This window comes from Ailuropoda melanoleuca, chromosome 15 (genome assembly GCF_002007445.2).
Source record: "Ailuropoda melanoleuca isolate Jingjing chromosome 15, ASM200744v2, whole genome shotgun sequence".
NCBI classification, from domain to species: Eukaryota; Metazoa; Chordata; class Mammalia; order Carnivora; family Ursidae; genus Ailuropoda; species Ailuropoda melanoleuca.
The window spans coordinates 55,177,970-55,191,320 of NC_048232.1; the positions used below are offsets into that span (position 1 = coordinate 55,177,970).

The 13,351-nt window shown below is 41.8% G+C and overlaps 1 protein-coding gene across 8 annotated transcripts in view; it reads left to right on the top strand.

The window, feature by feature from the left end:
• Window positions 1–611: 611 nt before the first annotated feature.
• TMTC2 (transmembrane O-mannosyltransferase targeting cadherins 2) overlaps window positions 612–13,351 on the top strand; it is a 674,893-nt gene continuing 662,153 nt past the window's right edge. For all 8 annotated transcript variants that reach the window (XR_004620732.1, XR_004620733.1, XR_004620731.1 and 5 more), the window contains exon 1: window positions 612–1,348. Coding sequence is in view for 5 of the 8 variants with exons in the window: in XM_019800450.2 (XP_019656009.1) it covers window positions 1,266–1,348 (83 nt within the window). In the remaining 3 variants the exon portion in view is untranslated. The remainder of the gene's footprint in view (window positions 1,349–13,351) is intronic.

The following is a 13,351-nucleotide window of genomic DNA, read 5'->3' on the forward strand; positions in this document are numbered from 1 at the left end:
AGGCTCGGAGCTGAAATCTCTCCCTCCTACGATGCCCTCAAGCTCTCCAATACCCGCTCCCTTTCCGGCTCCCGCACCGTGAGCGTGTGTGAGAGGTCGCGTAAATGTTTGTGGCAACCGAGGCTGTAGCCCTCGCCAAACCTGTTCTTCCTTTCCCGGTCCCCAGAAGTCCCTCCAGCTGACCGGACTTAGCCTGGCAGCGCTTGGCACACACAGCGCTGGGGCTGATATCCAGTCGGTGCCAGGCGCAGCCAGGCAGCGGCGGCGCGAGCGACCGTGAACTCCTTGGTGTCGATTCTCCTGCAGCTCCCCCTCCCAGGGCCCACTCCAGCTTCCCCTTTGGGCTGTCTTCCAGCAGTCGCCTTTGGGTCCCGAGGGCTTTCCAGAGTGAAATCGAAGGTGAAAGAAACAAGAGGAGGGCTGGAGGTGGGTAGGAGGAGCCTCGGGCCGAGGGGAGGTGGGAGGAGCCCCCAGCCAAGGGGGTAGGATGGGAGGAGCCTTAGGGGAGGATCTGGGTGGAGAAAGGGGCCGGGCAAAGCCGGGATGGAGGGTTGGCCACGCAGGCGCGGGGGGCCGCGCCGAGAACCCCACGCGGGAGCTTCTGGAGTCTCCAGCCACCGCTCCTCACTTCACTGGAGAATGGGGCTGGGGCGGGGAGGGAGCTAATAAAGAGTGAATGAGCGGCAGCCGCTGTGGCGGCCGGAGTCAGCCCGAGCAGCACCGGAGCCGTGCGCCCGGGAGGCGGCGAGGGGAGGCGGTTCGCCTTGTCCCTCCCACCCGCCCCTCTTTCTCTCTCTTCCTCCAGCTGGTCCCAGAACCCTGCTGGGTCCAGTCCCTCTGCCCCCATCCCGCATTCTTCCACCTCCTCCGAGTCCCACTCCTCACCTAGGGCGCCCCGAACTGCCATGGGTTAGGGTGGGGGCGGCGAGCCGCGCGAAGGACCAGCCCTGTGCATCCGCCGGGGGGCGCGGAGCGCGAAAGCCGCCAGCCGCCAGCCGCTCGCGGGCGCCGGGCATGGGGAGAGTGGTGTGAGCCCGCACCCGGAGAGGACGCAGTGGCTGCGGAGACGGGCGCGAGGAGGAGGAGGAGGAGAGCGGTGGATTGCAAGGACCCGAGGGAGGAAGGGAGGGACAAGAGGGTGGGGAGCTAGGAAAAAGTGAAGCTGGGAGGAGAAGGCGGCGGAAGGTGGGGATTGATGCTTCTGTTTTTTGTTGCCGCTGCTGCCCTCGCGCTGGGAGCCGAGCCGGAGGGAAGGCGGTGGAGAGATGATTGCAGAGTTGGTGAGCAGCGCTCTGGGGCTCGCCTTGTATCTCAACACCTTGAGTGCGGATTTCTGCTACGATGACAGGTAAGGGGTCGGAGGGCTGCATGGGGACTCCGCGGCGGCTTAGAAGCTTCCCGCTTTAAGGCTGAAGTGCGTCTTGGTGGAACTGCTCCAGCACCTGAAGGTTTAGGAGACGCGTAAACAACACCCAGAGCAAATACTGGGGAAGCGAGCGCTCTGGGCGGTCTGAAGGAGTTTGGGTTCTTAGTTTGCAGCAGGTTCTTTCTCTTGCTTATTGGCTCTTGGCGAACGCTTAAGTTTCTTATCGGAAATCGCAGCAATTTGGGGGAACTGTTAATGAACGTATTAAATGAAAAAAAAAAGTCTTAGGTGTTTGTTGGTGGACATTGAGCGATTTTACGTCTGGGCTGGAAGGAAGCTGCTCCCCGCCTCTTAATAGATCTTCCCTGTAGCGTTTCCTTTTATTGATGGGACACTTTTATTTCCCGAGGAAAAAACACACCTTTGACAGTTTCCAAAATAGTGTAAGGAGAGACTCGTACTCTGCTTCAACTTTCCCTTTTGACGTGTACGGTACTTTACTTTGAGCCAAGATAATGCTGCTGATGGGCTCTCCGGTTCCCCCCGTCTCGCTCACCAATCGATGGAGTAGCACTTTATAAAAGCCTGGGCTTTCATTTCTGTTTGGGAGTTTTGCATTAGACGTTAGCGATTCTTTTGTGCTAATTGGGGAAGAAGACGCCCCTAGAGACTGAAGTTGTCTTCTGCATTTGGGCTAGTTTGGGTGGCTAATGAGACCTGAACTGTGTTGTCAAAGAAACTGCATCGATTTCTGGAAAATGTCACAGTTGTGCTCGTGTCTCTACGTATTTTTAAAATGTTGTTAGTGTTTAGAAACTGATGAAAAGCTCCAATAGCCATTAGGGAAAATTCCAATTTGTGCCTTTCCGGTGACTTAATCTGATTACAATTAAAACAGATGCATAATTAAAATATATTAGGGAGAACAGCACGCCTGGCTAAACTTATTAACCGTCCTGGGGTGTTTCATGCTCCATTGAAATTAAACCATCCAAAAAGTGAGCACAGATTTACTTTGACAGCTTTTCAGCAGCCTCTCTGGGCTATGGAAAGTGAATGGATCCCCAGGGTCAGGCAAGGCAGAGAGTGAACTTAAGCAAAGTGGTTGATAGTGAGGGGAGGTGAAGGCAGAATCTTCTCTGGGTGATAATTAGCCATTTTCTGTATTCTCTGGTGTGCCCACTTTCCGGCTAAAAGCATGTTCGTGGATATATGCTTGAAATCCGTGACTTTTGGTTTACACCCACATGTCTGTTATGAAATCCCCTGATAATAGGTGCAATGAAATAAAGCAAACTGTTCTTCATGTATCTTATGTAGTGTCTGTCAGAAACTGGTTGATAAGGAAGCCACTGTTAGACATAAACTTTTCCTCAACTTTTAAGCAGTGTATAGATTTAGCAGTTATGATACATGCTCTGAGAAATAAATGGTCTTTGTGTAAGAGTGAGGTGAGCTGCTCTGTTCCTTCCACTTTTGTGTTACTGTGCACCTGCTATTTCTAGGGGATGGGAAGAAAAAGCTCTTCCAAAGATGGGTGACTTTTCACTAAAAGGAACTCAAGGAATCTGGGCAGTTCTTGGTTCTGTTGGGGACAGTTTGAAAAGTAATCTTTTAAACTGAGAATAAAGAGCTTGGAAAAAAAAGTAACTTCCTGTAGTACAGTAAGTATGGTAGAACACTGGGATAAAGCAAGCATTCCCAGTGTATGCTATCCTTTATTGCTGGTCAGTTCTAAAAGTACATATCAGAAGAAAGTATGCTGTAAAAGATGAAGGCATGAACTAAACTAAATTTGCATGTACATTTTTCTGTAGATTTAATGCTTATTATGTGTTCTTTAATCATCAGTCAGTCGTGTTAGGACGTTGTAACTTGGGGAGAACAGTGTGAGACGATAATTAGTTGTGCTTTGACGGTGGGGATGTTACAGTTTGGGTTGCAGTGTCGAAATTCCTGACTTCTTATTTAGCTGTGTAGATGAACTGAGGTGACGGACGAGTTGTCCATATCTAATTGATAGCTTGCTCAATATATGATATCTGAACATTGTATTACCGTGATGATATTGAGAGCCTGTAAATAGAAATTGCACTTTGCTACAAATTGGAAGTGTGTGTTAGTCTCACTTTCTTAGTAGCAGAACTGCACGTGTAGTCCTAGGCTCTTAAGAGTCTGAAGTCTTAGCAGCATCAAGCTTGGCTTTTATGTGTCCTAGAAATTCTGAAATACCTATTAGTAGGAACGTGGAACTTACTGGATGTCTGCATAGCATGCACAGGTGATTCAGTGCCAAGGTGCTCTGTAAATTGTGGCTTTTCGGATATACTTTTTATCTACCTCCTCTAACTTACTGGTATGTGGAGCGGGAAGAGAGCTGGGGAGTCAAGTGGAAACTGGAGGATGATGATAACGTGTTTACTTCCACTGCCCCATTTCAGACGACAAAGACTCAAGTTTAAAACGTTGTGTAAACTGTATCTGTGGATTCCAGTCCCGCCCCCCCCCCCCCAGCCCAGGAACTTTGTGAGATAGAATTCTAGAAGGAGAGAGGCCAGTGCTGGGAGCAGCTCACAAGGAGGGAGATGGCTCTTACGCTTGACTTGCTTAACTAAATCAAGACTCTGCGTTTTAGCTGAAGAATCTGGCATCTGCTGTAGGAGGGCTTTATATTGCTTCAGCTTAAACATTAATGCTGTGGTACTTCTCAACGTTATCATTTCTTTTAAATATAGTGATCAAGTTTACTTTGTAAACTATATCTATAATTTCTTTCACTGTTTGATGTAGCTTGGTTGAGATTAAGTGGTAATCTGAAACTTTTTCATAGCAAAATCGATTTCCCTATGGTAAAACTTAATATTTTGCAAGTGTTTTTATGCTAAACTTAAGAATATGGCTAGGATGTGACGAAACAAACAGAAGAGTAGAATTTATCATCTCTGATGAAAAAACATATATAGTTTCAGCTTCATGCCTCCCTTCATCCCCTTGCCTTCAGTCTAGGCATGATTGTACTGAATCTTAAATTGTGGTTAGAGTACAATGGGAATGATAAATATACGGTCTTCGCCAAATTTTAAGTCATGATGAATGTGACTTCTTGAAGCACCCTCTCATTTTCTGGAGAAATTTGGTGTTTAGGTCAGTGGAAAAAAAAACTTGCTGATCCCAAGTTCTCTGCTCTCTTATATATTTATTGAGGATCACGTTGCATCATTTGCACTATATCTGCTTTAAAAATACTACTCGAAGTTTTGCATAGAGATGACACTAGAGGAGGAGTCCATTTACTTCAGAGCAGCAGGACGCCGTATCCATTGTTTTGTAGTCTGATTTCATTTTGTACATATCACCTAATTGATGGCAAGCCCTTTACGATACATAACAAGTAAATAAGAAGATGATACACCTAATACATATTTTTATTCTTGGGTGAATAAGATCATGCATTACTTAAAAAAAGATAATTTGAGTTTTTGGAAGTGGGAAGTGGGTTTGTGGCCGCTTTGAAAATTGTTTTCCTTATTGCCCATTTTGCATTTGTTCAACCCAACCTTGATCATTAGCATGACCTTTGGGTTACTTAACTATCTCATTGTGCAACGATTGTGTGAAATTTGGAGGAAGAACTCCACAGCCGAAATTTCTTTTTTTTTTTTTTTTTTAAAGATTTTATTTATTTACTTGACAGAGATAGAGACAGCCAGTGAGAGAGGGAACACAAGCAGGGAGAGTGGGAGAGGAAGAAGCAGGCTCACAGCACAGGAGCCTGATGTGGGGCTCGATCCCATAACGCCGGGATCACGCCCTGAGCCGAAGGCAAATGCTTAACCGCAGTGCCACCCAGGCGCCCCGACAGCCGAAATTTCTATATTTGAACCAAAACTACCCCAAATTCTTACTATCACATTCCTAATTTAGTTACTCATTTGGATATAAATACAAATCTATTTTTATAGAGATATGAGTTGATTTAAAGTTGTAAAGATTTTGATTAACAGCATTTAAAATGAAGGAATGAAGGATTTAAGGCATGATACCTTTTTTTTTTAAACCATTTTTTCCTAAATTTTATTCAACTGTTCCTTCTACCTGGCCTTTTAAAGTTACTATCCATTTGGGTTTTGGCCTGTTATGATAAGAACCCTTTATGAAATGATCAGTCACTCTGTTAACTTACCTCCAAAAAAATCTAACAGACTTGCAGTGGACCAATCTGGGATTGTTATCTTAAAATTCTAGTATGTTCAACCATTGATGTCATGCTTGGTATTTAGTAAAATCATGTTTAGGAAGAATTACTCTAAGATCAAGGTATATAAAGAAGAACTTTGCTTTGTATCAAAGGTTGTCTCCTCAGGTCTTTATTGCAAGAAGTTAGTGTGTACAAGGGTGCTATTTTACTGATTTCCTTCCAAGTTTATGATACATTGAAAAATATGCAAGTGGTTACAGTTTATAGTCTATGAAATATTTTAATATGATATTTTACTTTCTAGCTAAGTTTAGTCAAATCTATGCAGAACAGGTTCACTTTGCTGCTTGAACAAGTATATCTCTTGATAGTAAATTAAAATTAGGTGAAGCCAGTATGGACTACTTTGCCTTACTTTCAGTGAGCCTGTCACATGGGGTTTTGTCCTAGCAAATGACCCAAATACAAGCACTGAATGGACATGTGTAAATGCCATGGGGAAAATGATGGCTTGCCAGCCATCTATTGCTTTGTTGTCTTCGTGTGTGTGTGTGTGTGTGTGTGTGTATGTGTGTATAATGCATATATTATAATAATATTATATATGTATGATTTTGGGGGGTTATATTATTAGTTTACAGTGTCTTGTCATCTGCATTTAGTTTTTTAGTGCAAATGTGCCCCTGTGGGAACACTGAATTCCCTGATGCCTTAATTCTGAAATAGCTAGAACCTTTTGGATTATTCCAACGTGTGTTAGGAGGACAGTTTGTCTTCTGAATCCCTCTGTTGCTGCTTTGTGAGCTAAAAGTACTTATTTAAAATGCCCGTGATGTTACAGCTGTTTAGCATAGGCAAAGGGTACATTTCCTCCGGAACAGGCACCTTCATAATATTAGGACAGGACAAAGTTTACCCTTGTCATTCTGAAAAATGATAAACCTCTTACACTATTGTTCCCACTTAATATGCTTTTAACACAGTAACATTTACCTTTTAAATTTTTTGGTTTTCTATTGTAAGCTAAATATTACATCAGCTTTGGGTACCTACTTTAATGGCTTCACTGAAGCCACCTGCATGGCAGCCTTGATGGAAAGGACAAATGGGTTGTTGAATGTAAGGACCCCTCCTCTATGAATAGCTGTCCTCATTTAGAGCCTGGTTGAAAAAAAAGGGGAGAGGCATATCACCAGGAACTGCGTGCTTTCTATTTTTCGTGGGATGAAAAAGGCATAATATCTTGAATAATTGCAGGTGTAAGTGTGCATGATACTAGATGGCTACTTTGAAGATTTGATTTGTATGTTCTTTTGAGGAATAAATGACTCCATTCAATGATTCACTAATTACGAATACTTCTAAATGTAAGCGTCTTGTATGTATGGTGATTAATACAAATGGCAGCTGTTCACCCTTGTCAACAGAGCATCCCTACCTTTCTATCGTTGTCCGACCTGTACTGTAGCTGGTGTTGTAAAGTATTTGAATCTGGGAGTCTGATGATAGACTTGTCAAAATGCTGATAGATTGTCCTTTAGCAGAATTTCACTTGCATTTAGTCATGTTTATTTTGATTGATATTCATATTTTAAAACTTATATTGGGACTCTGTTGGCTTCTTTCCCAGAACAGCAGTGCTGAGGGTCCATGGTAGGTGGTTTGAACTGGCCTTGTTATTGGTCTGGTGCTCACTGGCACTGTGTTCATACACATGGAAGCTCCCCATTTGTGTCCTTCCTGTTTGTTCAGACGAGTTGTTTTCCTTAGAGGAGAGCAGTGGTTGAGCACTTTGAGTTAACTAGATTTGCCTCGACTGGTCATAGGGATTGAAGGCTTTTACCTCAGAGATTTTTTTTGGCTGTATTTTCTAGGCAGATAATTCCATCAAGATGCAGCACTATCAAATTTCTATTGATCTCTTTTCCTCCTCTGACAGTTTAACTTTTCAATCATATTTGTCAGTTTCTCTGGTACTCAAGGTTTCCTAGAATCAAAGGTATAAATGTTCATTTCAGCCTTTCAGAAACTTTTTGGGATTACAGGTTGGGGTTCAACTATGACTTTTTTTTTTTCTGTTACAGCTAAATAGGGAAGAATTGAGTAAGCCTATCCACTCAGGAAAATTTTGAAGAAGGCGGGAACACTGAAATGATATGTTTTCAAGATGCCACATGAAAAGTTGCTCTCCTATTTTTAGAGTAATTTATTTTCTTTAAGGGCATTTCTTAAGGTGCAGTTATTAATTTGAACAATTAGAAGTGATTGTTTTAAAGATGAGATGAACAGAGAGAGAGATCTTCATTTGCTCAGGTCTAAAAAATTAATATGGAAAAGAGATTAGAACTAAAAATTCTAACTTCACCTTTAGATTCCATTTTATTGTGGGATTAAATGAAATTACTAATATGCATGCCACGTTGCCTGAGGCCAGTGCTACAGTATGTTTTAAGAGTACCTTGGTATTTGGTAGAGGAGATGCTGTTTGACTTGTGATAATTTGATGTAAGCTTTGGTTTCTTGATTTCTTTGCTGGAGCATTGTGTGATATCAGACTGAGGCAGGGTATGAAGCATGGCACAGCAAGGAGTCATAGACAAGGAGGTTGACTAAATTACACGATGTGTCAAGTGAGACATACATCAGTGCCCTTGCAAATAGCAGCTGTGTGCTAGGTGTGGTGGCCAAGTGAAAGGCTTTTGTCAGATCCCTTTGTCTTTGATGATTACCCTTCATTTCTGTGGCATTTATTATAATAAATGTGTCATTATTCCATGGAAACATCATGTGAAAAAAAAAAACCCCAACAAGTTCACTACGGGTTTATGATTGTGATTTCATTAGGAAACAATGTGTAAAAAAATAATGCCATGGGGTGAAGAGATTTACTGACGTTTGAAACTGAAAAAAATCACAAGTTTTGATAAAGAATTTTTTCCCTAACTGTGATTCCAGATTATTGATTTCTTTAGAAGTAGAAAGTTTCGATGGTACTCTCCTAGAAATTCTCACTTGGCATCATTTAGGAGTATTTTAACTTCAGAGGACTTGTTATTTGCAGAAGAGTGGCCACTGGGGCGCAATACGGCTCTTGACATTTTGAACAGTGTTAAATGATGGTACTGAAGTATTTCAAACAGCCGTGTTTCAGCATTGTTTAAAAATCCAGTGGGAAGAATGGTAACCCATAGAAGCCTGCATTCTTGGAATTCTTTGGTTATTAATTTTAAATGCAGTTCACAAGTTTGCTTTTTATAAAATAAGATTTTTTTAAAAAATGAAAGATGAGTAATTTTAGTAAAATTTTTTACAGCTGTGTCTTATGAAATTCTGTTTTCTTTTTTGAATTGCTTGTAAGTATTCTATTAACAGACTGAAAGGGTGCAGACCATAGCCTTGCTGTTTGTTTTTGCTTTCATCTCTTAGTTGGGTTAGATGCCTATGTTTAGGGCATTGTTATAAAGCATATTACTGTTGAATTTCTATTATAGACCCTAGATTATAAAACTAGTCTATGAGAGAGGCAGATAAGTGAAAACAGTATGGGAAAAGTAAGCATCCTGTTTTTGTTAATTTCCAATTTGTTACACAATGAAGGCAGGTCTACCCTGCTCTTCTCTGTTAGTGGCATCTCTTGGATTAATAATGAAAGTCAGTAGTTTAATTCCTTATAATGTCAGTGCTTGTTGAAGTGATATCCCTGCAAACTGTGTTTTCAACGGGAGGTGACTTAGGTGGTGGATGTAAAGATTGCATTGGTAGGCTTGACCACTTTTCTTAGCTTGGAGAAGACACTTGTCATTACAGAGCCATTTGGGAGAAGTGGCTGTTGAGGTAGGACTGGTAGCTGAAACGTTCATCTGGGGACCTTTCTCATTGTTTTAAAAACTGTCTTTTGGCTACTTCAGCCTTCCTCTCTTCGGGTTTTTAAAGGTATTTTAAATACTGAGCCTGCTGCCTTGGATTGTAAAAGATGTCTTAAGTCTGAAGGTGGAATGCTTGGGTCCAAATATTTTGTCAAGTGTACTTCTTTCACAATAGGACGTTCCCCTCCTCCTCCAAATAATTAACTATAGGACTGTTCTCTCAAAGCCTTTGAAAAGAGCTCGTTTTGACAAAGCAAGCTTCTCATGACAAATTTTCCAACTACAAATTTGCAGAAGAAAAGTTCTCAGATGATGAAGAAGTTTAATCAGGCAAAAAGACATTTTTATTTGCAGAAATAGGCCCTTTAGAGGGAGGCAATTATTTATAGCTGATGTGAAAAACTGGTATACCTGAATTTATTGGTAAACCTCATTTAAAATAGGAAGCTTAGTCTATTGAAAAAAATGGTGCTGAATTGTGTCACCGAATTTATATCAAAGAAAGTAGGTTTTATACTTTAACCTACTGCTACAGGGTAATGTACTGATTTAGCAAAGAAAATGTGAATTTGAGATTCAGAGAGAAGGTATGAAAGACACCAGTGTGTAGCCTGAAATTACCAACTATACTTTGCCACAAATATCTAGTCTTTTATTTAAAATATCCCATTAGAAATGATCTCTAGGTTTGGTTCCTCCTCCCCTATATTTAAGAGTCTTTGTATTTTTTCTTTTAAAAACAGTTTGGCATTTGTTCCATGTTGAACAGAAAATGAAATTTCACTGTTTTAAACCTCTTGTATGTCATCAACATAAAAAGTGTAAACCATTTCTAGGAGAGAGTATTGAGTAGATAATTTTGAATTCATGCCTGACAGTATTGAGGATGCCCATGACAGGCGAGGGGGTTTTAGACCTGCTACTCTCGTAACTTCCTCCCTGTCTTCATTCTTTGATATGGATGATTGCCTTTTAGAAACTCTTTTAAAATGCAGTTTAAATCTCTAGTTTCTTGGAGTCAGATGGATCGCTTTGATTCTCCTAAAGCAACATTTGTGAGCTGGGCCTCTTGTTGGATCCCTTTCCATCCAGATATACGTATATATTTCTAGATCAGTGCTTCCCAAACTTCCATCTACCAGCACATCACCTGGGGTGTGAAAATGTAGGTTCTGAGACAAGTCAAGAAACAGACTCTTTTTTTTTTTTTTAAGATTTTATTTATTTATTTGACAGAGAGACAGCCAGTGAGAGAGGGAACACAAGCAGGGGGAGTGGGAGAGGAAGAAGCAGGCTCCCAGCGGAGGAGCCTGATGTGGGGCTCGATCCCAGAATGCCGGGATCACGCCCTGAGCCGAAGGCAGACGCCCAACGACTGCGCCACCCAGGCGCCCCAAGAAACAGACTCTTAACTTATAGAGAACAAATGGATGGTGACCAGAGGGGGTGGGGTGGAGGAGGGGTAGGGGTGAAATAGGTGATGGGGATTAAGGAGGGCACTTGTTATGATGAGTTCCGAGGGTTGTATGGAACTGTTGAATCACTGTATTGGACACCTGAAACTAATATTGAACTATATATTAACTAACTGGAATTAAAATAAAAACTTTAAGAAAGGAAAAATAGATTTAAAAAAGTGCAGGTTCTGCCTGGAGTGGGCCTCAGAGTACATTTCTGTCTTTCGCAGGTGCTCCAGCCGATGCTGGTTCCTGGACCACACCTTGAGTCCTAAGGCTCTATTTCATTTAAATGTATTACATCAGCTTGGTGTGTTTCACAGACATTTGGAAAGACTGCCTAAATTGCTGGATGGAGTAAGATTGAGGATAAGGTGCCTGTTCTCTGTGTGTGAGCTTGGCCATCTTATTTAATCTTTATGTTTCGTTTTCACATTTGTTCAGTCATGACATCTTTAAATTGATCAGATGGATTTGAGGTATTGTGTAGATTTTGAAAAGGTAGAGAGCCTGTTGAAATTCTAGGAGATGACCTCTATTGAAATATCTGTCACCATCTTGTATTACAATATCATCTTCTTTGTTAACAGTACTGGGGAGACAGATGTTGGATTCTGATTTTGACAAATAAACTGATATGCAGTTGCCTTAGGCTTTGGACTTGACAAATACTGATGCCTACATTGAGTCTCTGTAATCAGTGCCTTTATTGGTTTGTCCTTCTGTGGAATAATCCCTTGTAAGGAAACTTGGCTCACATTGCATGAAGACTTTACAGACTTTAGGCAGGCAGCAAGAAATAGGTGTTGAGACAGCTGAGAGTAGGGAAGATAATGATTTCTTAGTGATATTCAGGCACTGGGGTATGTACGTAGGATTAGAAATGCTTGGACTCATGTCATTTTTTTAACCTGGTACCTTAGGCCTTAGCCTTTGGGCACTTTTGGGGGCTTTCTGGGTAGGCAACTGCCCTATCTATCTGAAGTTTTAACTTCCTACTAATAGACATCTTTTTAAAGAACTTGTTCTAAAATAGGTAGTGATTATTCCTTTCTTTTTAAAATACTGCGCAGTGCGGTAGAAGCCGTGTCGTGGAGGAACACTGGCCGAGAGAAAAGACTGGAATTGCAGTCTTGCTCGTACCACTGTATTGAGCTCCTCCGCGCTCTCAGGCTGTCTTATAACGGATCAGGAAGTGGAAATAATGGTGACCACAGAGTGAGGTTGAAATGAGGTAGTACGACGAACATTCTCTGTGTGTTTTAAAAGCTACGTGGTTATACCCTTCGACGTAGAGGAACGCTGTGGGACCAGAAGGTGAATGAGCGCGGTATCACTGTACGTTAGCCTCTGAGAACAGAGCTGTGTCCTGTTCCATGTTGTTGCTAACTTTACCACTCGGAGTCAGTGGTTGAGCTCCTGCTGTCCCAGCTTCTGTTGCCGCCTGAACGCCCCATCCCTGCTTCTCATCTCTGTCCACCCTTTTGGTGAGCAGTCCCTAGTCTCACCGCAGAAGCCGTTTTTGCTCTCCTGTATTTCTTTTCTGTTGCTTTTCTGGTCTCTGTGCGTGGAGGCTTACTTTGAATAGACGTTCTGGTCTCTGTGCGTGGAGGCTTACTTTGAATAGACGTTCCGGCCAATCTGAACACTTCTTTCCTTCTGCAGAGTAAAAGGACCAATTACAGTGCATCGGGTGTAAATAATCTTTGGTACTTTGGTTCTGCTTGGCAGGCGGTGTTATTACTGGGTACATGTGGTCTCCCTCCTCAATGACAGCCCTTTTTCTTTCGGGAATATGTTCAGATTCAGAGCCCTTCTGGCGGCCCAGTGATTAGGAAAGCTGTATGTCAGATAAGCCAAAGTTTTCCCGCATTGAAGTGTTTGTGTTAATCCGGGACGTCTTGAGACTTTGCAGTAAGGACGTTCAGTACATGTGCTGGGTAGCAGCATCTAATATCTAAACCTGGTGACACATTTTTGTAACTAATTAGAAACTCTTTCTTTTAGATCTTTCCAAGCAACAGGGTGGCAAAAGTAAGAAGACCACAAAAACTTTGGAGTCAGATAGTCTAGTCCCAGAACTATTACTTGTTAATTGTATAATTTTGATTGTTACTGAACTCTTTGAGCCTCTGCTCCCTGTTCTACAGAATGAGGGTAGCAATGCCTACTTGATAGAGTTGTTGGAAGAATTTAATGAAGTAAGTTATATGAAGTGCCTGGCGGTGTCTGGTGTTGTTTAAGATACTTAATAAATCATTCTCTTAATCGAGAACTTATTCATTAGCTCTGTTGCTGATAGTTGAAAATCACTATATAATAATATCTGGAAATAGCGTAGACCATTAGGGGACTTCTCTTAAAAGCAAATATTGAACATTTAAACTCATTTTAGTCATCTTTCACTTAGCGTTTCAAATAAATGTAGGATAACTGAAAGGGTTCAGTCAACTATATTAAATTC